Source organism: Candoia aspera, chromosome 5 (genome assembly GCF_035149785.1).
Source record: "Candoia aspera isolate rCanAsp1 chromosome 5, rCanAsp1.hap2, whole genome shotgun sequence".
Lineage (NCBI taxonomy): Eukaryota > Metazoa > Chordata > Lepidosauria > Squamata > Boidae > Candoia > Candoia aspera.
In genome coordinates this window covers 74,299,095-74,325,456 of record NC_086157.1, presented here as the reverse complement: position 1 = coordinate 74,325,456, position 26,362 = coordinate 74,299,095, and the positions used below count along the sequence as shown (strand labels likewise).

The 26,362-nt window shown below is 37.5% G+C and overlaps 1 protein-coding gene across 3 annotated transcripts in view; it reads right to left on the bottom strand.

The window, feature by feature from the left end:
- The window catches only part of CADM2 (cell adhesion molecule 2), a 465,617-nt gene that overhangs the window by 35,193 nt on the left and 404,062 nt on the right, over nt 1-26,362 (bottom strand). For 2 of the 3 annotated variants that reach the window (XM_063305494.1, XM_063305495.1), the window contains one exon: nt 9,271-9,387. The exons of the other annotated variant lie outside the window; for it this stretch is intronic. In XM_063305494.1, coding sequence (XP_063161564.1) covers nt 9,271-9,387 — 117 coding nt within the window. The remainder of the gene's footprint in view (nt 1-9,270; nt 9,388-26,362) is intronic. 3 annotated transcript variants of the gene reach the window in all.

Genomic DNA, 26,362 nt, shown 5'->3' with positions numbered 1-26,362 from the left:
AGTCACACTTAACAACTAGAAAATTTGTTTCCTAAGATGCTGTTGCCAGAAACTCAATGATCACATCAGGCTACAATACATTTATGATGTATCCAAAGCCCTGAAGTATTTAAATACTCGTCTTGTGGCAGACCCAGCATATTGTGGCAATTCACTTATTTTTAGTACTCAAACCCTCCAAAATGTTGTAATCAGATGTTTTAAAATAAAACCAAGAGCAAGAAATTTCAAATATTTCACTCATTGGATATACAGTTAAGCAGTAAATAAGATGCTACCATAATCTTAAAAGCCAACAATGGATTTCAAATGTCCAGAAAAAATATTGTGATATGTTCTGAGATGTCATGCACTATCTGGTGGATTATACTGAGGAATGTTGTAATATGGATTGGAAAAAATAAAGAAACAAATTTAGGATTGTACTAGCAAGAGCAATGAGACCTTCCCATAACTGAATGAATCTGCACTCAGCAAGAGTACCCATATGCATGGATAGGGTAAATAAACATTCTCCCCCCACTTTTTTTTTTTTTTTCTGAGTGCACAGAGAGTTGCATCACAATGGCCAGCTGCATGTCCTTTTGTTGAGGGAGGAGCTTTTGCCAGCTACCTGGTATTTGGTGTGTCTAAATTTACTCATAACTTTTGATAGCCTTGAATCCAGGTGTATGTCAAGAGTTATGTCTCTTCATGCCAGCCATGTCATTGTGCCAGGCTTTCTTTTGCTGCCTCATTCCTGAATAATTTTGTAATATTTTTCATCATGGCTACCTACTGTGGCTTATCATTATTTCAAAAAAGAAGAAAGGGGAGTAATATAAGAAATTTCCATGCTAACAGGTGGAGACTTCCAGTTGAGGAATGGCAGGCTAGCACATCTCTTAATGAGTGGAGACAACACCATGCCTATGACCAAAGGACTGGCAAGTAGACTAGTCTCACAGAACCTCCCGGATAAGGATAGTATGGGAGATCACCCACTTGTGCTCTGAACAGCTGCTCCTTGCAAGGAGACTGCAGGATAGCAACTTCTCATAGTTTTGAGTGCCAGGAGATGAAGGGAAGCCAGTGAATACCTTGAAAAATCTACAGGATAAAGAGCAGAAACAAGACTTATCTGATGTAGGAAAACTAGAATATAAAGAAATTGTTGAAATACTGGAAAATGAAAAAAAAATGTGGATTATGACAGAGATGACAGTTAAAGTGGAAATACAAATTTCAAGGCAAGAGGATGACTTGGACAATTACTCCTTATTGGATTTACAAATGAGGTTTGTTAAAGCCTCAAAGAAGCCTTTGAAATGGAAAAAGAAAATCTGAAGAGAGATCAAATCTGATGACAACATCTGGGTGAATTAAAGATCGAGTTTGCTAGAAGCAAAAGAAATGAATACAAAGTTGGTTTGTTTGACCAAGGTTGAAATAGGACAAGTTTCTATAACATTCTGGGAGCCCTTTATGAACTTTTGCTGACACCAGGACTGAAATGTTAATGATTTATGGATTTGCATTACTAGGTTGTTTGTTTGTACTTGTTGTAATGAAGATTGGAAGTCTTCATTACAACAATGAATATTCTTTAAATATTTCTTTTATTTTTTTCTTATTTTTTCCTCTTCTTTCCTTTTTTTTTCTTTTCTTGCATGTTCTACTTTCTCTTTATTTTATTTTCCTTTCTGAGTTTAGTTTGTATCTTTTATTATTTTTTTAACTCAATAAAATTATTAAAAAAAAGAAGTTTCAATGCTAACATGTGATTGCTTTACTACTAGTAAAATAGTGGGGTTAGCTGATACTTCTGTCGATATCTGCAAATATCACTGATCACTATTGAAGATGCTAAGAAAATGAGGCCAAAATGAATCGGAAAGACAAAGTTTTAAGAAGTACATGTACATAAAATATTATTAATGAAAGAAATGATAAATGCAATTTCTCCCATGGAAATCAAATAGACTGATGTATCAGTTTAATTAATTAACAACAATGATAAAACTGTATGACCTAAAATAGCTATTTGATATGTTGCTGAATACAGCTGCTTTAAAGGTTAGAGACTGATCACTTCATTTACTATCAGTTGTATGTGCATATAACCTAATAAAAGCTATCTGAAAGATAATTCTTCCCTTATCTCAGGGACATTAAAGAGAGCTGGCCTATTTGTTTGTGTGTGTGTGTGTGTGTATGACTTTGCTGCTGCTTTTCATGCATTTTTCTGTCAGTATCTCAGAAAGTAGTAAGGTATTTTAATGAGATCATGAAAAAGAAAGATTGAAGGCACATGCAGAAGCTTGGCATTGTGGAATATATTTTAATATCAAAGGAGCTAGAAAATAAAGCTGTTGTCCACATAATTCTTGCAGTTTAACCTTTTATAATGAAGTAAGTGTTCTAATTAATTTTTACCTATTGAGGACCTTAGATAGAAAAGATACAGAAAATGAAACTTTATTTATTTTAAAAGCTTGGTACAGCTGCCCATCCTATGTAATATAACCCTGGGAGGCTCACAATAGTAATACAAGATTAAAAGCCATAAGAACAATAAAAGGTAAAAACTAACACAACAGAACACTTCTGGTGCTCCAAACACAACACATATACACATTTGTATAACAACTGTGGAGTTTCCCTGGTTACCAGCCTCATATCACTCCAAGGCTTGTGGGAAAACCCAAGTCTTTACAGCTTTTTGGAAGGCCATGATGGTAAGGATCTGCCGGAGCTCAGGGGGAAGGGTGTCCCAAAGGACAGTGGCCGCTACCATGAGAAGGCACACTGCCTAAGTCCTGCTAGATGGCAACACTAGGAAGGGACCTGGAGTGTGCCCACCCTATCAGATCTACTGGAGCAGACAGATATCCTCAAGGAGAGGTGGACTTGTAGTATCCTCGCCTTGTGCCATTTAGGGCTTTAAGTATATGATGTTATAATTTGGATTGCTGAATTTATATGTGATTAAATATAAATATTCATACTTTATTATTTAAATAAGTGTGAATATTTATATTTAATCACATATACAGGGATAAACATCCCTGTTTCCATTAATCAATTTATTACATTTAGTTCTTCAACATATGCATCAAATTATTTTCTAAAAAATTATAAAGTGATTTTAAAAATTGAAGATCACAAATAAAAATTACTTTGGGTTGCATTAATTAACATAGCATATTAAGGAAGTTTTAATTCTATGGGAAATACCTGACAATAAAATAATTTTCATAATGTACAACAGCTTTTGAAGATGTTGTAGGGATGTCCAAAGTTTCATGTCTGTATGGAGTGTTCTGTGCATGGACCAGGCAGTAATGGCAGAGAAGGAAGGTGCACAATGCTGGAGAGACAGGAGGGGTGGGTACAGAGTAGGAAAATATAGTATATCATAATGGAAATAAGGTGGGTGACTCAGGTAGGTGTGGGGTGACAACAACAGAAATAGAAGATGTAAGAAAGGTCAAGTGGGTCTATGTGAGCTGAACAGATATGCTATGTTTGAATTCAAGTTTGGTGATAACTAACAGGAAATAAAGAAGGAAAGGGTGCCAGGAAGTTTTGCAGGTGGCCTGATGCCCAGGCCGTATAGAGAGGGAGAGAAGAGACTTCTTGCCTTCAAATTACCTTTTGCAATTTGTCTTAGCCAAACCCTGGGTCAAATTAAATGATCTAGGTTTTACTTCATACAAATCATGGCCAGCTTGATTTGTCTGAAGTAAGACTCAGTAACTATTAGCATTACATAAGCAAGCCAGAAAAGTAAAATGGTTCTGTGATAGTAGGCTAGCTCATCATCCTGAACCAGACTACCAGCTATTATGATTTCCCAGGCCTTGGGTTGGGTGGATGGAGCCCTTGTGGGATGTGGGATGTGTTGCTGCCAGACTACCATCTTCTTGTACTTTTTAAAATACCTCCTCTCCTCCTCCTCTTCTTCCTCCTCCCCCTCCTTTATTCTGTTGTTTGTTTCTGATAATTCATATTGTATTTTATTGCTGTTACACTGTGAGCTGCCTAATATCCTGTGGAGGTGGGCAGTGCCTAAATTGAATAAATTCAATTAAACTAGATAAATTAGGACTTGCAAGCAATGAGATCCAGTTGCTCCCAAAATTAGGGAAAAGTGTGGAAGAAAGATGAGGCAACTGCTGACCAGGAATTGTTTCTGATAGTCATGGCCACTGGGTCTCACAGTATCTTTGTTTCAGATATGTTTCTGAATAAAACTACCTGCATCACTTGAAGAAAATTGCACAATCTGAATAGTATAATTTATTATGTCAACTATATGAAATTTAAATAACTGGTATATTGGAAACTCCCTTAGTTGAAGAGTTTGAACATCTGCAAAATCTGTTTTGAGGTATCTCATTACAATAGATGCTAGAGGCCATCATTGCTGGTAAACATATCAATTTATAAATTAACAATATAAAGGAAATAAAATCCTTTATACAAAACGGTACTGTACAAGAATCCTTCTCATGCACTTTCCTTTCCTTTTTCCCTTCTCCTTTCTCCCTTTTCCCTTCTCCCATCCATCCATCCATCCATCCATCCAGGTTCTAATGTTCTTGTGTTTATGGTTAGTTTTCCAGACACAGAAAGCATAAAACATTTTTTTCCTACACAGAACTATACAGTATTTAGATTTCTGAATTTAATTGGTGATTCAGAAGCACATAAGAACATCACTTAATACACAGATGGAACAAAAGTGCAAATATGTCTCTGACCAGGAGATAAACAACAGGACCTTCTGTGAAATTGCATGCTAATGCAACATAGATTTAGTAACTTTCAAGGTTATTCCCAAACTGTATTCAGATAAAAAATATGTTTAGAATGGGAATCTTTGTCAATTGTAAATGTTACTTCTTATGGAATATAACCAATAATGTAGTCCCTAGGGTTATAAAAAATCAGTTTAGTATGTAGTGACCTAATAGTTAAGATGGGAGTTCTCATAACATATTCTGTGAAACATCCTTATTGAAATGGCACATTCTTTGATTGCATGTGGAATGCTAGAAAGCCAAATTTAATAGCACTTGAAATACAAGGATTATGATTAATGATAAACTATAATTTAATGCAAATTGGAAGATATTATGTGAAAACAAAGCTAAGGGAATGTGTATTAATCTAATGAAAAAAAGGTCATGAATTTGTACCTCCTGGGATGTGGTCAATCATCTTGCTCAGCTTTTGGGATGGGGACAGCTAAATCAGTTACTTTATCCCACAATTAAGCTTTGTGCTGTACAATTTTTCTAACTATACAAGCAAAGGCCAGATTTTATTTATTTATATTTATATTTATATTTATATTTATATTTATATTTATATTTATATTTATATTTATATTTATATTTATATGAATGATAGAAATAAAATGTCATGAACAATAACAATTACTGTATAAAAAAATTAAAACAAAAAATAAATAGTGTAGAAGAGATGTTACATTTATTGGTCACTTCTACATATTTCAATATATTTTCAATATTCATCATATCTGGAATTGTACAATCTGCAGAGAGGGCAGAAAAATGGAATATCAAGTGTAACTACTTAAGAAACTCTACAGTTCAATTTATTATTTTATTTATCGCTCATATTTATATGGCCATCCATCTCACGCAAGGTGATTGTGGGCAGCATACAATAATTAAATAACAACAGTGAATGTTAAAAAAAAATCAGTATAAAAGATAAAAGTAATTATTAAAAGAATAGTATCAAAAATATTTAAAACATTCCAACCTTGCGGAGAGAACAATAATGTCAATCATAATAGAGCCATCTAAGAATGTCTCCCATTCCCAAAGACCTCCAGGCCTGACAACATAACCAGTTCTTGAGGGACTTCCTAAACAATAGCAAAGAAGGAGCAAACCTAATTTCAAGGAGAAAAATGGGAGGGAGGGAGCCACGGCAGAGAAGGCCCACCTCCTGGGACCCAATAAATGCAACTCCCTGGTGGATGGAATCTGTAACATGCCTTCCTGCTTGATCTAATGGGATGGGCTGATGTAATCAGGGAAAGGCTGTCCCTCAGATAACCTGGCCCCATGTCATGAAGGGCTTTAAAGGTCAAAAACAGTACCATGAATTGGACCCAGAAGCAAGCTGTCAGCCAAAGCAGCTCGTGAAACAGAGATGTAATATGTGCTCTTCCAGGGGGAACACACATAACTGCCTGCACTGCCACATTCCACAGTGGTTGAAGCTTCTGGATACTCTTCAAAGGCAACCCATGTAGAACACATTACAGTAGTCCAATGTGGAAGTGACTGAGGCCTGACTGACAGTAAGAATGGCCTCCCAATCCAGGGGCAAAACAGGCACACAACACAAAGCTGTGCAAAGGCCCTCCTAGCCATATACCTGCTCTTTGAGCAGGAATCATGAGTCTAGGAGGACGCCCAGATTGCACACTGGTTCTGTCTGGGGCAGTGTAACCCCATCCAACATCAAAGATGGTATAGTCCCAGAACTGGCAGGACTCAAAACCCAAAGCCATTCAGTCTTGCCAGGGTTCGGCTGAAGCCTGTTGTTCCCCACCCAGACTCTCACAGCCTCCAGGCAGTGGGATAAGATGTCCATGACATCACTTAATTCACCAGGGGCAGAGATGTATAGTTGGATTTCATCAGCGTATTCATCAAGGCCCTCTGAAGCTGTTGCACAACCACCTTCCCCCCAAAAGGGGAAGTCGGATACTGGATGGAAATTGTCCAGAATGGTGAGGTCTAGCCATGGCTTCTTGAGGAGGGGGCGAACCAAATCTTCTTTAAGAGGTAAAGGAACAACTCCCTCACTCAAATAAGAATTAACCACTACCAGAACCCATTCACATGACACCCCCTGGGCTGCTTTCACAAGCCAGGAGGTGACGGATCTTGAAAGCAGTGGCTGAGCATACAGTCCAAAAGATCCTATCCACTTCCTCAGGTCCAACAGGTTCAAACTGTTTCCAGATAACCAGGCAAGACTCCACCTCAGGCATCTCCTCTGGACTTGCAATAAGGCCAGCATCCATATGCAAGTGAATCTGAGCAATATTATTCTGCAGGTGCTGAGCAAATTCCTCCACCAGTCTCTGCAAAAAATTCCCTGAGCTCTCTTTACCCAAGAAGGCTCATGTCACCCGAAACAGGGCTGTGGGATAGCACTCTCAAGATGCAATAAGGATGGAGAAGTACTGCTGCTTCACTGCCCTTGCCACCACAAGGTAGGCCTTTATAGTGGCTTTAACCCATGTCCGGTTGAGCTCATCCTTGGTTAAGCACCAGCGATGCTCTAGACATTTCTTCTCTCATTTAAACTCCCTCAACTCCTCCATAAACCACAGGGAGTGACAGGATCTATGAGAGGGGAGAGGTTGCATGGGCACGATCTGATCCAAGGCCTCAGCCACCCCCTTATTCCAAGTGGCAGCCAAGGCTTCAGATGGGCCATACAGCGGACCAGCAGGAACAACCACCAGCTTCCTCTGGAACCTATCCGTGTCCACCAGTTGCTGGGGGTGGACTGATCTAATGGTAATGTGTCGGAATCACATCCCTTGTTTTTACATGACAAGAACACTGTGAAGCAAGTTGATTGAGAGAGAGTGACTGGACCAAAGTCATGAAGTGAGTTTCTAGTTTCCATAGCTGAGGAAGGGTTTAAACATGATTACTCCAGGTTTAATTCAAAACCTTAACCTGTACATTGGCTCTCAACATTTCATCAATGTATCAAGCCTCCATTCTACAACCTCTTATAATTTTATGGCATTCTTTATTTTTATTTACTTAAAAGGCACATTTAATTCTAAGACAAATGACATCTGCAGTAATTTCATAGTGAATATTATACAGTGCCTTAGGAAACAAAGAATTAAATATTTATCTCCGTTCCTCTTGAAACTGCTGTTTCAAGCATATCCAGAGAGAAGAATTTCAGAGATGCTGACATGAAAACAGAAGAGGGAACCAAAAAGCAGAGCTACAAAAAGCAGTGCTTCCATAGAAAATGACCCAGATGATAAATTACAATAGCTAAATAATTTTTTAAAAGATAAATATTTAAATTTAAACTGATTTAATTGAATGTGACTGTATACAGACATTCTAAGTGTCCTTTGAAGACATTCTAAATATCTCAAGATGCTCTTTTTTTAAAAAAAAAGTAGTGCTGTTCAATCTGAAAATGCACCATTGAGCCTACATTTATAATCTCTTAAACTCAATTGGCAGTTCTCAGTCATACAGACATCCAGATGCCTGCCCACAGAAGGGAACTGCCCAAAACTTGCTGTTCTGTGCCTTCCTGAAAGAGCACAAATTCCTCTGAAAACAATTTCTTGAGAACTGGGGAACCTGCTGAGCAGATCAGATTATGGCATATAGAGCTGTGCTCCTCTTTCAGAGAGACCTGTACCAATTTTTTTGTTTTGCCCTTTCTACCTCAGTCCCTGATACCAAAGCCCATTTCAATGTCACTCAAGAGTATCTGAAGTTGATAAATGACTACTTGCTATGGAATTTTCTTTTTGTTCAACTTAGCTGAAATCATGAATTCAGCCGTAAGTTTGCAAAGTGTACTTAGAACTCAATTGTATATAACAGAGGGGTGAAAGTGAGTGGAAGGAAAGTAGGAGGGTGGCAGACTGCTTTTATACAATTAATTTATTTTCCAATAATCCATAATAATTTTCTAATATAAGACAAATTAGTCTTCTAAAATGTAAAGTACATCCTCCACTAAAGATTAGAAACTGTTGAGCACTGCCAGTACAAGAAACTAGAAAGCCTTATGATTTTGTTCACTAAGCAGAATTATTAAGAAATTACACTAAAAACATTAATCAAACAGTTTTAAACAAATATATGGTTAAATACAAATCTTTTACACAAACACAACATATTAGCAACAGAACACATATCCTTCTTAAGATAATGTTAATTTAAAATTAAGTAGGTTTACTTCTAACACAAGTTTAATATGATAATCCTAAAGGAAGCAATTACTTAGGAAAGCAGTTAAGCACCCACCCACATTCATAAATGTCATTAGAGAAAGTGCTGTTGAATCATTCACAGCTATGTTAATTGCAGACAACCAAACTGGACTTCTTACTTAACAAAATTAAAATGTGCACAGAAATGTAATTCTTCCTTTAGCATTTTGATCATTCTTTTAAGGCTTCTAGCCCTGTGATAGCCTATTTATATTGTGGTTTCCTGGCCATAACAAAGAAGCATACTGTACCTCGGGTGTTGATGGCTGTTGCCGATGTGCCTGTGCCTGTTAAGGCTACAGTGGCTGTGACTGTTGCAGTGGTAAGGGAGGGGATGACAGTGGTGGGAAGCAAAATGTTGGAAACATCTGGTGAGTGGAAAAAAATATAACATAAAATCATATCATGCAAACGTAGAGAAGCAGCATAACAATGATTCAGCTTGTCAATACACATGTGTAGAAAATGTATCAATTAAAACATGCTTAGCACAGACCAACAAAGGTACGGTAATATACTTTGAAATTCTTGACATCAGATCTCTCTCTTGCACTCTCTTTCTCTCTCTCTCTCTCTTTTTTTAAATGTTCAAACAGCAACAGACTGAATTTTGAACAAACCAACAAGGAAGATTGCTCAAAAGAGATTTGAAGACAGAGAGTAAATCTTTATGACAAGAATCCGTCTCTTTGCTAAGCCATTTTAAATGCCTCATACGGTAAGAAAGCAAATACGGATGAAATAACATGCTGTGTCAGCGTGGGAGATGACAACATAATATCATCATGCTAAAATAAATACACAGGTTAAGTGATGGCTGTATGTTAAAACACCTACTTTTCAGACAAACTCAATGAAAAAAAAAATGTGAGCAAATGACTACTAACTCTAAAAGCTGCTGGTTTTGATTTGCTTGTCTTCTTCCACATTTTGTTAGAGACACAGTCATCTGCTAAGACCCAGAGCAGAGAACACATAAAAAAACCCTTAACTTTTATAGGGTTCACTATCATTCAACAGCATTGGTGAATATTAATTGCATAATATAAAGCAATAGTTTATTAAACTTAATGTTTAGTGGGGGGGGGACAGTTTTGGGAGCTATTCATACCAATGTGCTAATTAAATGAGTGATCCATAGAGGACACTTACCAGAAAAGAAACAAACATGCATTATCAGCATTCAGGTGATAAACTAAACCAAGTGCTGCTGCATATCAATCTAAAGGCACTACTGTTAAATCACATCATAAATTCCCTATTGCAAGCCTATGTGTGCATATGTATATATGGAAAGTGTATATGAGACAGACATTTTAATATTGAAAGCACAATACACTGAGGATAGGGGGAAATCCTGTCTAAAATCTGCACTGCCTGAAGCAAGGTTTTTTTTGGGGGGGGGGTCAAAAAGACACAGAGAAAGCATGGAAGAAAACAATTGGCTTTGAGCTCTGTGCATCTAGGAAACTAGCTGCATAGACACAGTTAAAAACACCATTAGTTCAGAAATGGCTAATGATATCTGTGGAGGATAATGCAAATCAGAAATACAGCTTTTATTTTCTTTGGAAACCAATACCAGACATTACTTCTGTGGGACAACAGAAAAAGTAAAATCAGATAGCATCATATAGGAGGATTATTCAAAGTACAGAATCCTTCAAATCCTGAGGTTTAGAATATTTTAAATACATTAGCAGCTTCCATTCCACTAGACTTTTTGATTTTAGACCTATTCCTAATTTTCATGCATAAGAAATTACATTGCCATTTTAAAAGACTGCCTGTCATTTCCCTAGTTAATACATTTGAAATACCCCAAAATGTCACATTCCCATTCCCAACTAATTAGAGCAAATAACATTATTCTCTCAAATTTATTTTTGCAAATTTTTAACATAAGTATCTATATAAGTCCATGCTTACATTCTTGACATGCTGACATTTAAAGCTGTTCTCCGATAAGAGATAACCCTGGCCATAAGAATTAGGCAGGCTTTTCAAAATCTAATGTTGCCACATTAATCACAAGGGCAAACTACAACATTGCCTGGAGAGCAACTGTCATGATTACTAAACAGAACTAACATTACTCAACATTAATAATGAATGCTCTTTTTTTAAAGAAACAACTTGTAAACAGCATAATTCATTTTAAAAATGGATAGGTTAGCAATCATACTAGAAAAAAAGGCCTGGAATTTCAAAGTATGTTTGCCATATAGTAAATACCATACAAGTGCTCCAGAAAAAAAAATAATGTTACATAAATAGAACTGGATAAGAAATATTATTTGCTTTGCTGAATACCAATGAATATTTGAACTACAGCACAATCCTATGCCAAAATTCATTTTCATGGAGATTTCAAAGTAATGCATTGGAGAAGAGCAATCACTGAAGACCAGGTGAAGGTTCCCTATCTCTTTGATAATATATGGACAGGGCTAACAAGGAATACTGTACCAGGAGCTGTTTCTCTGGTTTAGGAAGCTGAACATAAGATGAATCTTCCCTCAACATAGCAATAATGCCTGTTATATGTTGTGACTTAATTTTATCTCACAGAAAATTAAGACTTGGAAATGCTGTTGTTTCAAATCTGAATGGGAAGACAATCAACAGTAGATTACAAAAACTTTTTTAGGAAAAAATAAAGTCAAAGGCAAGGTTTGGCACTGAAATACTCTTGGTTGTCCTGATAAATGAATTCTGTCATGAGAGATACAAGGTTATGACCTTATTAATTCTCTTTAAACTCCTGGCCATGAAATCTAGCCAAGCAAATTCTATGGGCTGGAATCAAAATGATAAAGTGCTTTCAAAAGTAGTTCTATTTTTGTTTGTTTTTTTGCTTGATTGCATGACCTAACTGGAAAGTTTCCTTTTTCTTCTCTCCTCCTCCATGCTATTTAATATCTTCAACATCTTGCAGCCTTTTTATCAGTTTAGGTAGGTCATGAACTATGGTCTTTCCTGGGAAGGGATGGCCTTCCAGGATAAAGCTGTATGATAATCTATTGTTGTTGTTTATTCGTTTAGTCGCTTCCGGCTCTTCGTGACTTCATGGACCAGCCCACGCCAGAGCTTCCTGTCGGTCGTCAACATCCCCAGCTCCCCCAGGGACGAGTCCGTCACCTCTAGAATATCATCCATCCATCTTGCCCTTGGTCGGCCCCTCTTCCTTTTGCCTTCCACTCTCCCTAGCATCAGCATCTTCTCCAGGGTGTCCTGTCTTCTCATTATGTGGCCAAAATATTTCAGTTTTGCCTTTAATATCATTCCCTCAAGTGAGCAGTCTGGCTTTATTTCCTGGAGGATGGACTGGTTTGATCTTCTTGCAGTCCAAGGCACTCTCAGAATTTTCCTCCAACACCACAGTTCAAAAGCATCGATCTTCCTTCGCTCAGCCTTCCTTATGGTCCAGCTCTCGCAGCCATATGTTACTACAGGGAACACCATTGCTTTAACTATGCGGGCCTTTGTTGTCAGCGTGATGTCTCTGCTCTTAACTATTTTATCGAGATTTGTCATTGCTCTTCTCCCAAGGATTAAGCGTCTTCTGATTTCCTGACTGCAGTCAGCATCTGCAGTAATCTTTGCACCTAGGAATACAAAGTCTTTCACTGCTTCTACATTTTCTCCCTCTATTTGCCAGTTATCAATCAAGCTGGTTGCCATAATCTTGGTTTTTTTGAGGTTTAGCTGCAAGCCAGCTTTTGCACTTTCTTCTTTCACCTTCATCATAAGGCTCCTCAGTTCCTCTTCACTTTCAGCCATCAAAGTGGTATCATCTGCATATCTGAGATTGTTAATGTTTCTTCCAGAGATTTTAACTCCAGCCTTGGATTCCTCAAGACCAGCTTGTCGCATGATGTGTTCTGCATACAAGTTGAATAGGTAGGGTGAGAGTATACAGCCCTGCCGTACTCCTTTCCCAATCTTAAACCAGTCCGTTGTTCCGTGGTCTGTTCTTACTGTTGCTACTTGGTCGTTATACAGATTCTTCAGGAGGCATACAAGATGACTTGGTATCCCCATACCACTAAGAACTTGCCACAATTTGTTATGGTCCACACAGTCAAAGGCTTTAGAATAGTCAATAAAACAGAAATAGATGTTTTTCTGAAACTCCCTGGCTTTTTCCATTATCCAGCGGATATTGGCAATTTGGTCTCTAGTTCCCCTGCCTTTTCTAAACCCAGCCTGTACATCTGGCAATTCTCGCTCCATGAACTGCTGAAGTCTACCTTGCAGGATCTTGAGCATTACCTTACTGGCATGTGAAATGAGTGCCACTGTTCGATAGTTTGAACATTCTTTAGTGTTTCCCTTTTTTGGTATGGGGATATAAGTTGATTTTTTCCAATCTGATGGCCATTCTTGTGTTTTCCAAATTTGCTGGCATATAGCATGCATTACCTTGACAGCATCATCTTGCAAGATTTTGAACAGTTCAGCTGGGATGCCGTCTTCTCCTGCTGCCTTGTTATTAGCAATGCTTCTTAAGGCCCACTCAACCTCACTCTTCAGGATGTCTGGCTCTAGCTCACTGACCACACCATCAAAGCTATCCCCGATATTGTTATCCTTCCTATACAGGTCTTCTGTATATTCTTGCCACCTTTTCTTGATCTCTTCTTCTTCTGTTAGGTCCTTGCCATCTTTGTTTTTGATCATACCCATTTTTGCCTGGAATTTACCTCCAATGTTTCTAATTTTCTGGAAGAGGTCTCTTGTCCTTCCTATTCTATTGTCTTCTTCCACTTCCGCGCATTGCTTGTTTAAAAATAATTCCTTATCTCTTCTGGCTAACCTCTGGAATTTTGCATTTAATTGGGCATATCTCCCCCTATCGCTGTTGCCTTTTGCTTTCCTTCTTTCTTGGGCTACTTCTAGTGTCTCAGCAGACAGCCATTTTGCCTTCTTGGTTTTCTCTTTCTTTGGGATGTATTTTGTTGCCGCCTCCTGAACAATGCTGCCAACTTCTGTCCAGAGTTCTTCCGGGACCCTATCTACTAAGTCCAGTCCCTTAAATCTATTCTTCACCTCCACTGCATATTCCTGAGGAATATTCGTGAGCTCATATCTAGCTGATCTGTGGGTCTTCCCTAATCTCTTTAGTCTGATCCTAAATTGTGCAAGAAGAAGTTCATGGTCTGAACTACAGTCAGCTCCAGGCCTAGTTTTTACCGACTGTACTGATGTCCGCCACCTTTGGCTGCAAAGGATGTAATCAATCTGATTTCGGTGTTGTCCATCTGGTGAAGTCCATGTGTAAAGCCGTCTCTTAGGTTGTTGGAAGAGAGTGTTTGTTATGCAGAGTGAATTGTCTTGGCAAAATTCTATCAGCCTATGTCCTGCTTCGTTTTGTTCTCCCAGGCCATACTTACCTGTAATTCGAGGTGTCATTTGACTGCCCACCTTAGCATTCCAGTCTCCTGTGATGAAAATAACATCTCTTTTAGGCGTGTTGTCCAGTAGGTGCTGCAGATCCTCATAGAACTGCTCTACTTCAGCTTCTTCAGCATTTGTGGTTGGGGCGTATATTTGGATCACTGTGATGTTAGATGGCTTGCCCTGAATTCGAATTGAGATCATTCTGTCGTTTTTGGGGTTGTATCCAAGCACTGCTTTAGCCACTTTACTATTAATTATGAAGGCTACTCCATTTCTTCTGTGGTCCTCTTGTCCACAGTAGTAGATCTGGTGGTCATTTGATGTGAAGTGGCCCATTCCAGTCCATTTCAGTTCACTGACACCCAGAATGTCTATCTTTAATCTTGACATCTCACCAATAACTACATCCAATTTGCCCTGGCTCATAGATCTTACATTCCAGGTTCCAATGGTGTGTTGATCCTTAGAACATCGGATTCGCCGTTCACCACCAGCACCGTCGGCCGCTAACCGTCCTTTCGGCTTTGAGCTAGCTGCGTCATCACGACTGGGGCTAGTTGAGCTCATCCTCTGTTCCTCCCCAGTAGCATTTTGACCATCTTCCGACCTGGGGGTCTCATCTTCCGATGGTATACCGACATATCTCTGGTTGTACTGATCCATTTAGTTTTCACGGCAAGAATACTGGGGTGGGTTGCCATTACCTTCCCCAGGGATCGCATTTAGTCTGACCTCTCTGTCATGACCTTCCCGTCTTGGGTGGCCCTTCACGGTTTAGCTCATGGCATCATTGAGGTGCTCAAGCTCCAGCACCACGACAAGGTAACGATCCTTTGCGGAGATGATAATCTATAGGGTGGATTAATATAATGCATTATATTTAGGGATGCAATTGAAAAATGCTTGCAGGTTCCAATCTGAGAAGGGTTCAGCAGTTCCAACCAAATTAATTTATCAAATTGAGCTACATCACACCAGATACTTGCAAGGGTACCTTCTCTCATATCATCCTGGTTTTGCATTAAGAACTTCAATAAACTAAGAAAAGAAAGAGCGAGTATCTTGATGTATTTATGCCAATATTGTTTTTATTTCAGTACCAAATGAAAAAGTTCTCATTTGCTCACACATTCAAAGTTTTTAATATTCTATTTGTAATAGTTTTCTGTTTGCATATTAGCTGGTTGAATATTCTTATGTCTGTTCTTTTGTAAATAATATAATAAATTATTAAATTATTACAAAGCCTTGGGTAAGCCATGTTTATTTTGCAAATAATTTAAACATACATATATTTCCATGTTGTGACATTAAAATTTAGCAGAAACAATTATTTCTTGGATCCTTAAAACTGAAATTGAGGTTAGCTCATAGAATAACCCTAATCTATTTCCACCTTCTCACTGAAATCAAACATGTCTTCAGGTGTTCTTGAAGCTTGCAAATTCTCCTCCAGCAGCTGGTGGTCTTGGGAGAAGTAGAAATTTAAGACCTCATCTCACCTCTCCCAGTTACAACAATTTGATACATGCATGTTTTTCTAATAGTAGAGTTTGTTTATGGTTGTTTTTGGTTGCTTGATGTTGCCACTGGCACAATATGTTTAATGTTGTTATTACTATCTTTTTTTTAAAAAAAACTTTGAATGCCATTCTAAGTTGCCCATTAGTTGGATGGCTATAAACATTAATCAAACGAACAAAGGCTAAAAGCAAACTATTTGAAGTTATGTCTAGTTACTCATACATCCTGCATTTAATTTCTCATTACCACATCTAATCATGTGGAACATGTTGGAGACATCAGATAAAAATCCTGCACTTGTGTTCATGAAAACAAAAAGGAAAAAAGAAAAGGAAAAAGGACATCCTCTTAGTAAAAAACTGGTGACTGGAGAGGAAAAGGAACATATGAATCCCAGCAACTCATGACGGTTCACAAATAAATGTAAGGGAGGATTTATAGCTGATTTAAAAGGGCTTTTCCAATTAATAAAAAAAGATAATCATGGCAAGGAGTTGGCTTCATCTTTAGACACACTTCTATTGCATTTCCTGCATTAAAAACTGCAAAGCTCATTTGAATGATGTTGGAAAGTAAATTCTGAAATTTATTCACATGATAAACTTATTCTCTTGGATAATCCCAATTGAAACATTCAGATGAAATATTTTTGGGATTTTTGGAAGTTATAGATAAGTTATTGCCAATCAAGTTATTAAACATTTGAGTAACCAGCAACTAATACTAAAAAATGACAGCTTTTTAAATTAAACACCTCTCGATATCACAGTCTGGTCCAGATGCCTTAGTAGTATCTAAAACTTCTGAATTTTTATCAGTATTACAATGTGTTTTGGGGATTCTATGTTTATATCTTATACATATTATAAACTTTTATAAACTTAAGTTTATTTTTATAAACATTGAATTTCATTTTTTCTTGCTCCTTTTTTTTGTTTGTTTGTTTTTCATGTATATTACAGCAACAACAACAATTAATAAAAATGCATTGAGTTCCCAAATATTGGAAACACTTGTGGGTTATCTAGAAAGAACAGCATTTCCACTCTTTTACATCTCCATTTTCCAAGCTTCCTGGTTTTATGAAGCTTGATAAATATGGTTCAGTCCCTTTGTTCAAGCACAGAGAAACTAATGCCAAATCCACACAGGCTCCATGCTGTCCTGTTCAGACTAAGCACCAGACAAGTTCTCAATAAAAACTCTTTATTAATTAACTAGTTACAATCAAATAGTCCTTGAAATACAAAGACTAGATGACCCAAGGTAAACTGGCATGGCAAGGCAGTGAAGAGGATCTTACACTGCAGACAAGACTGGATTCAACCAAAACACAAGAGCTGGAGACAACAGTTCTCGAACTGGAACAATACTGGAACAGCACAGACACTAGGTGACTGGCTCACTTGACCTGGAAACAGGACTATGAGCAGCACACAGGGATGCACTGTAGACTTGGAGCAGGACTCAAACTCAGAGCAAGGCAAGACTCGACTGAGGTCTCTGGACTAGGTTGTATTTTACGACACAAAGGCTGGAAGACAACGCTTGGAACGTGAGCTAGTCTGGGCTCAGCTGGAAATCCCGGACTAGGCAGAATTCTCTGAACTGAAGACTTGGAACAAGGCTTGGAATTTGAAGCTAGGCTAGACTCAGCTGGAAGCCCCAGGATAGACTGGAAACTACAGACAGAAGACTTGGAACAAGGCTTGGAACTCTGGACTAGGCTGGATTCTCTGGACAGGAGACTTGGAGCAAGGCTTGGAGTTTGGAACTAGACTGGACTTGGCTGGAAGGACCGTGTGTGCCACAGATCCAAATCCTGAACAAGGTAGGTAAAAATCTCCAAAATTCGCTGGAGTCTGTGAAGCATGGTTGCAGCAATCTGTGATCAAACAGCAGTGTGGAAAACTCCCAACTTGGCCATGCCACTAAGGAGAAAGAGGGCTTTCAAGGCTTGAAGCACAACACAGATTACTAGGCTCGGGTGACACTGATTCCTCACATGCATCAGGCACAAATTTCCCTTCTTCAGGCTGAAAGTCAGGCTCTGGTTCCTCCTCAACTATAGACACCACTTCGGATGCTAGTAGGGATTCTTCTTCCAAAGCTGCAGGCTTAGAGGATCAGTTGTCTCTGGCAGCTTGCTGTCTGCACGGCTGCCTTTTATCCCAGTCTTTGGCAAGCTTGGAGTCTCCTGTAGCCAATCAGGCTGCCTTCTCCTTCACACATTTTTCAGCCCATCTCTGGCACGCACTGATTGGCACATTCAATTCCTCCTCCAGATCTCACCCAATCAGCATTGCAACTTCTTCCCACTCTGCTGAGTCATGCTGGAGTTTTGTTTCTCTGATTCCAGCCTGATAAGTTTCCAATTCCTCCTCTGACTCAGAAAGTGAAACTCATTCTGTGTAGTGATTGCCTATCCTGATATACTCAGACTCACAAGCAGATACTTAATGATATCTGATTTATTGAAAGAATAGTATGCAAATACAGAGAAAGCTGAGAATGACTAAAAGCACGCCAAATGCAAACTAAAAACCCTTGGCTCCAAATGTAATCCCTCCCCTCGCCCAGCCATAGCAACCACCCCCCTCCCAGGTGCTGTTCACCATTTTCCACATATCCTGGGAAAGCAACCTTGAACACATGAGATAACCCAAACACATTCCAACCCAGCAGCCAAGAGATAACAACTCCCCGAAGAGGAATCCTCCTCCCTCCTGAGATCAAACACGTATCAGGCAAATGACATGCGGAACGTTACGATGTACCAGGAACATTGGAACAGTGAACATGACATACTGAGTCAGAGGCAAGCTTGGTTCTGACACATGCTTTCCATGAGGACAGCTCGCTAGTCATTTCCAGTGTAACTGCATACACTGCTTGGACTTCAGCATCCATGTACAGATGAGACAGCCCAAGAAGAGCTTTAGGTGCTGTGCTCCAGACGTTTTGCCACCATTCTGCCTCAAGATGCTGCACTGATGCATCTAAGGAAGTTGGCCCTAAATGGCATGTTTTGTGTTGGCAAACCTATGGCTCCAACTTGTCCTGCTGTAGGTTGTTTTGTTTTGTTTTTTGTTTTTGCAAAAAAATGTCCTCTTTCATCTGGTTCCTGACTTGTTTACCTACCATTCAGTTCTCTTTTGGCTGTGTTTTCTCATTTTCTTTCCTCATGTAACCTTATTAAGATAGTTTACAATTCCCACACTGATAACAACTGCTACATCCTTCTCAAACTCCAACTCTTCAACAGCACTTAGCCAGCAGCTTCACATACCTGGACTACCATTAGATAGCATCCAAGAGACACAAAAACAAACACTTTGCTGCCACCTCTGGCTGATAGGTCAAGTAACTGGCCCAGAGTTTCACATATAGGATGATGTTAAGCAAGGAAGAATTTTAGCCAAGAGCACTATCAATCATGCCCCTTAGAATGTTTGTTAGAGCTACATAGATAGCATCACATACAGGCCCATTCTGCATGACTACTAGGATTCATTATGTGAGCAGCAAGGCTTAGGGCAACATGCTTTTCCACTGATTCCAGGGTGGGAAGGAGGTATGGCAAAATAGCCATGTGGATGTGGCTTGATCTCCCTGAGAGTGACACTGACTCTTCACTGGAGCTCCAAATCATAGGGGGTCTCCTCTTTTTATTATTCATTTAAGGCTACTTACTAAAACAGTTACTTCAAAATCCTTATTTGAAATGGAGAACTCATAGCAGAGACAATCAAAAATAAGAAACAAAAACATTTTGGAAAAGCAAAGTAAAGCACAGAACAAAACTTTGGTTTGCTAAATTTGGCTGAAGCAATGCCATTTTAACCTTCATGAATTCTGGGAGACAGAAAGCAGACTGGCACCAGTGACAATTAAATGAATAGACAAGTGGAATGTGAAAATGTATTTTATGTCTTGAAAATGGGATAATGGGGTCAGTAGTTGGGTATATTTAAGGTCATGCAGTGATGCATAGAACTGGAAAGCAATTCAAGATCAGACAAGGGCTGGAGGACAGCAACCAGAGATAACAAATTAAACTGTTATACAGCAAGTCACATTTGACTTAGTAACCTAGCAGGACAACAAAAGGCAGAGGTGATGTGGAAAGGAATATGTGATTGGAAAAGGGCTCTCTTGGAAGTCTCCATTGCCTGAATCTCCACCTGTGCTACGCAGTTGTCTTTTCCAACAACTCAGGTCAAGTCTAACCAACTCGGCCATGGACAGAAGCATGTTTGTTTGAATGAGTGTTCAATTCCCACCCCATCCCCCACCCCACAAAAAACCCTTTTAAATCAATAAAGCTTTATTGTTGCTGAATCTCAATGTCTTGTGTTGCTCATTAAATAAGATTAGGCTACTTCTCCAGAGATTGGGAACCACTCCTCTACATTGGTAAGTCATAGGCCATTAACCCCACTATATAAGAAAAAAAGGGCTGTCTCCTTGGAGTAAATTCCTATGTAAAAAGTCCAATCAAAATGAAGTTTAGAAGCATTACACATTCAGACTTTTTAGGAAATTTGAGTCATTGTTATGAATAAATATTCAGGAATTTAGTACCTGAATAAAAATTCAAAACTCAGAGAAAGGAAAGTAACAGGAGCAGCTGTTATTCCTTGTTGAGATTGATAGATATATTACAATAAGATGTATGAGTAGATAAGTGAAAATAAATGAATAATAAAGTTTGATGACCGATATTTACTAATACAAACTTAATCTTACATAAGTTCCCTCATTACCTGTGCAGCTACCATTTATGATCTAAAAGCCAATGGAAATTAAAAGTTGTTAATACTGATAGTGCCCAGAAAATAAATAAACATTAAAATAATTACTTGAAAAAAGATCTGACAATATAGAACAATATAATAGGAAACAGACTAAGTGAATTACTTGGGTTTATTAAATTATAGGTCTTGTAATATGGAAAATTGTTATCAAAGAACCAATCATAATGATTTGCATTGTTATCCCACCAGCTGCCATTGCATCTCTTTCTTAGTTTTTATCTTTTTTACTACCTTCCTTATCCTACTATCCTAGCCAATTTTATGTAATGTTATAGATCAAGGAAGAAATGAAACAGGGACCAAGCATGAGTACTCACAGATTTGTTTAGAACCTTAAACTGCAAGGGTTTTGAGAAACCTTCTTGATGCAAACTGATATCACTATTGCAGATTTTTCCATACAAGGAAAGTGAAACCTAATAGTTTGCCAGTATGATAATGTATTCAGAGATGGATGAATGCTTAAAATGCAAGAACTTCACGATTTAATCATTAGCACCTCTAGGTAGGGATGGAAAAGGCATATTTAGTCTGGGACACCCTGCCGGTCAGTTTGATACATCCTTTCCCAGAAACCTTTTGGTACTTCATGGCATGGCGCCTCCTGCTTGGTGTACTAGCTTGGTAGTTCCTGCTGTTACTATATGTCTTCTGGGTACACGTCATCTGAAGTCTACCCTTAACCACTATATGTGTAGAAGTAGAGCTCTCACAATAGCAGTCTTCTAGCTGCCTATTGTAGAGGGATGAAACTAGGTCCTTCCTTCCTTCCTTCCTTCCTTCCTTCCTTCCTTCCTTCCTTCCTTCCTTCCTTCCGATAGGCCAATCTCACCCAGGATAAAGTTTGTTTTAAAACAAGAAAAAATAAAAAATAAAAGCCAGAATTAAAATGCAGGTATTCAAAGATGAAAGAATGAACTCCAGAGCTATCCAGATCATGATGAAACAATTGCTTAAAGGAATAGTACAGAAAAAAATGCAGCCTAAGCAGACCATGAGATAGCTACAAATCACTTGTTCTTTGTTCCAGAAGAACAAAGTTTGGTTAGATGCTTCAAATTAATATTACAGTTTAAAAGAAAAGTCTAGTGAAAATCTGATTTCTTCACAGATAAACTGGGAGATGAATAGAACTCTAAGGTTACCCATTCAGTTTCATAATTTATACAGAGGAATAAGAACATGAAACTTGTACGACTTAGAAAAATAAACCTAGAGCAAAACTATTCTTATCTATTTCTTCAGAAATAGCTGCTACCTGATGTATCACTTCCTCTATTACAACTTTCCTGGGCTTCTCCATTGCCTGGGATTTCAAACTTTAATCTTAGGCTACTGGGAATATGAGATAAGCTCTGTTCTTTCCCAGCCTTGGTTCAGCAACTTCTCTTAGAGTTCTGCCCTCTGTTTTAAAAAATATTCTCTCTCCTCGCTCCCCGCCTCCCAACCTGGCCAGAAGATGTATCTGCCTTTATGTACAAAACAAAGAACATTTCTCCCTCACGGGAATGTGTATTCTGTACCTGGCCAGCAGCATGTATTACTGTGAATGTGTGGCAAGTACGGACATTTACAAGATAGCTATTGCAGTTTTTCCCAGATAGGAAGAGCTGAAACCTCTTATAGCATCAATATGAAAATTTATCTGAATCTGAGTCTCAGATTCAGAATCTCCAGGTCAGCCTGGAAAATATGTACATCCAGAAATTTGGGCACCTAATGTCAGTCAATATTCATGTTAAGCTAAATACATTAATTGTCTAGAACTGATCAATGATAAGGCAACTCCCTAGGGTTGAGTTTAGATCTTGGACTGTTATTTCAATAATTTCACTTGGGATTTAAATGATTGACACAACATAAAAGCATGCCTAGTAAACAAACATAACCCATTTTTTGGTATAAATTTATTTTCCACATTGACTTTTATGAGTTCCTCTCTGATAACTGTTATGCATCCTATGAATCCTGGAAAAAAAAAGACTGTGTATTTTATCTGTGAACGTATTTCTTTAAAATGCCATTAAATACATTATTTAAATTACTATACCCAGACATCAGGTGTCACAAATTTGTGTTTAAACCATACTATGAAAATAGGTTTCAAGAAACATTTGTCACAGTGGAACATGTGGAACATGTTTAAAATCATACAACTACATTAGCATAAAGTAATCATTACAATTATCTTTGTTTATATTTTTTGTTATATGTTGAACACTTTTTTTTTAAGTTCACAATATTTTCCAGTAATTCTTATGTCTCTGGATGAACTAATAAAATTAATGTCTATATAATATTATTTAAAGGAATTGTGAGAGTATCTAGTTACTTCAATAGTAATATGTTAGTACTCATTGAGAGTTTATTAAACAATAGTTGCAAGGACAGGAGACAAAAAAGTAAAATAATTTGCATACAATAATCCTTATTTCTCAATTTTTGGTATAACACATAACAAATCAATATCATGTTCCTTACACAAGACACTGATTTTGTCATTCTTGGCTGAATAAACTAAGTTCCTAGAGGTTCTCTGCTTTTGCTTCATCATATTCATCACTGTAAAAACCTCAGTTTCAATGCAACTTATCAAGGATTTCAAATAGGCTCTTAAATCACAATAGTTTAAAATGTTAGTTTGTAAAACAAAATTAAAAATAATTTTAAGAATAATCAGTTTGGGATGCAATGAGATTCTATTTTAAAGAGTTCTAGCTTATTTAACTACTCTAAACTAGAAACAGATTAAAACATCTATTTTTTTTACTCTTTCTTCTTATATTTCTATGTACAATCTTCATAGTCACAAGTCAGAAAGTAACATCAGATTCTAATAATTTAGTAAAAATGCATTTTTCTCCATATTGAAAACATATTTCCACACATTTAATAATACTAGCTATGCTTCATGAATTACATAAAGTGTTAATAAAACAGGTAATATTATTGAGCTGAAAAGATGTAATATAGATATATTACATAGTACTATCCATATTTTAAAATAAATATTACCTGCTCCTACTGAAGAAGAGAAAAGAGGAAAAAAGAGTGTACAAAGAAAATAATTGAAAAAAAAAGAAAAAGAAAATGCCTGTAAATTATTTGAATGTTTTGAAAATGTGAAATATAAAACATATTTCTGAGCCAGTGGTTTGGCCGTTTCTTCTTAAAGAATAAATAACACTTTCACTTGTATTTTTCCATTGCACAGATTTCTATATAGTCTAATGTAGTTTTATTCTAGAAGCAACTTTTTTTTAATCCTTATATAAACTGGGTTTGCTTATCAGTCATAACACTAGCACTGTTCAAGAAGTTTACCCCAAGTGTTAATTCTGTGGAAAGATATTGCACAGTAATTATTTAAGAAGGCATGAGGCTAGAATATTTTGAACTTCTTTGCTTGGAGAAAGGTGACTTAGCCTGGAATGACTGAGATGTATAAAATCATGAGAGGCAAAGAGAAACCAGACAAGGAAACATTTTCTCCCTCTCTCAAAACATTAGGGGATCATCCAAGGAAGCTGAGTGGAAGAAAATGTTAGTACAGACACGAGAAAACACTTCTTCAACTGGTGAAGTAATATATTTTGAACTGATTACTACAAGATGTAGTGATGGCAACTAACTTGGATTCCTTGATAAGGTAATGGATAAAATTCATTGACATACAATATTACCTCCAGGTTGGGAATGTCATACCTCCAATAGAGGTTGCAGGGAAAGGGGAAAGGGATATACAGTATTTCTACTTTTTGCTTGTAACAACCACAGGCTATCGTAAGAAACCAAATGTTGGCCTAAGATGGGCCTGGATCAGGAAAGCCATTCTTATATTCTTGCATTTTTATGAGTTTCCCCAAGATTATTGGAAGCTCATTAGGCTCCTTCAATTTTAAATTAACTTTAATGAAAATAAAGCCAGCACTTTTTCTCTAGAAAGAGAAAGAATCCAAGCCAGTGAAAAGCACAAATACAGTTTTGTGAAGGCTCCAACCACCCCAGTTGCCTAGTGTGGCAAACCTATAATGATCAGCAAAAACTCTCTTCTCCAGAATATACTGAATCTTAGAGATAGATAGATAGATAGATAGATAGATAGATAGATAGATAGATAGACAGACAGACAGACAGACAGACAGACAGACACAGACAGACAGACAGATGTGTATGTGTGTGTTTGATCCATCAGGGTTATTCTCTTATTTTGCATTTTGAGATTCACATTAGGAGATGATAGAAAAACAAGATAAATTCACACATACACACATTTACAGTTGTTTTTCAAGTTTTCAAATTTCTAAAATCAAGAACATAATTAAAAATCCAGGAAAAAAGGACTAAAGAGAATGGTGCTAATATTTAAGCCATGTCTGCTTCAGTTACTTTTTCCAATGTATTCTTCTCTTATAAGAAACAGATTTCCAAGGCATAACTGATAATCACATGTCACATGACCAACTGGAGAGAAATAGTATGAAAGAGTGAGGTTAGCACCCTCCCTCCTGGACTTCAGAAAACAGCTGAAGACCTGGTTTTGCCGCCTTGCCTGGAGTGGGGAGGGGAAGAGCCATTCTTGGGGTTGGTTGGTTCCTGAGTTCTTCCAGGACCGGTTTTATCCCCTTATGGAATTAGATCTGCTATGGTTTGGATTTCATTTTATATTTATTGATTAGTGGTAGTATTTATGATTTTATCGAATTTTAAATTGTTTTTATTGTGAACCATACAGGGTCCCCCATGTGGGGGAGATGGGCGGTGATAAAAATCTGATGAATGAATGAATGAATGAATAAATAAATAAATGTGTAGTCACTGTTCTGCTGAGCCCTTATAAATTCCTCAGTATATTTGGAAAGAAATTACCTCCATTCTCTTGTGCTTGGTCCTCTTAAATTGGACTCTTAAAGAGAGAAAAGACTATCATAAATTCCCTCACCTAACCACAGTGTTTAACTCTGCACTGGAAGAATATATTAAATGCTAGAGACAATTTTTGTTGAAATGAAGACAAGGTATGCCTCCTATTAAATGTCAAAACCTTTCTTCCATGTTCACACTGCAAAGACAAAAAAAAAAAATACTGTCCCATTTGAAGCAGTTCAAAAACCTATGCATATAATCTTATTGCTCAAAAATAAGATAATAAGAAGTTGTCTAGGATTATCTGTAAAATCAAACTGTACTGAAGAAACATTTGACCACAAAGACTGCTAAATAAAAGAACTTTTAAAAGCTTGTAAATGCCAGGAAAATCTTATTTCATTTCAGATGAGTCTAGTGTTGCTAAACTAACACCCTTTCTCTCTCTCTCTTTACAACTGCAATTATCCTCTGTAGTTCTAAATCTATATTTGCAGAAATTTAATTAGGAAATTAAAAAGAAAAAAGAAATACATCTCAATTATCCATTACAGAAAATGTCAGCAAGGCCAAATCTCAGCTACATAATATGAAAGACTACCAAATTACAGAATGTGTCAGTAACTAGCAAATGATAAACTTTTATCATTAGAATATAATCTTTATAATGAGACATTTTTCTGATTCCCATTGAGCTAGATAATCAGATCAATAGGATGCAAACGATTAGCTA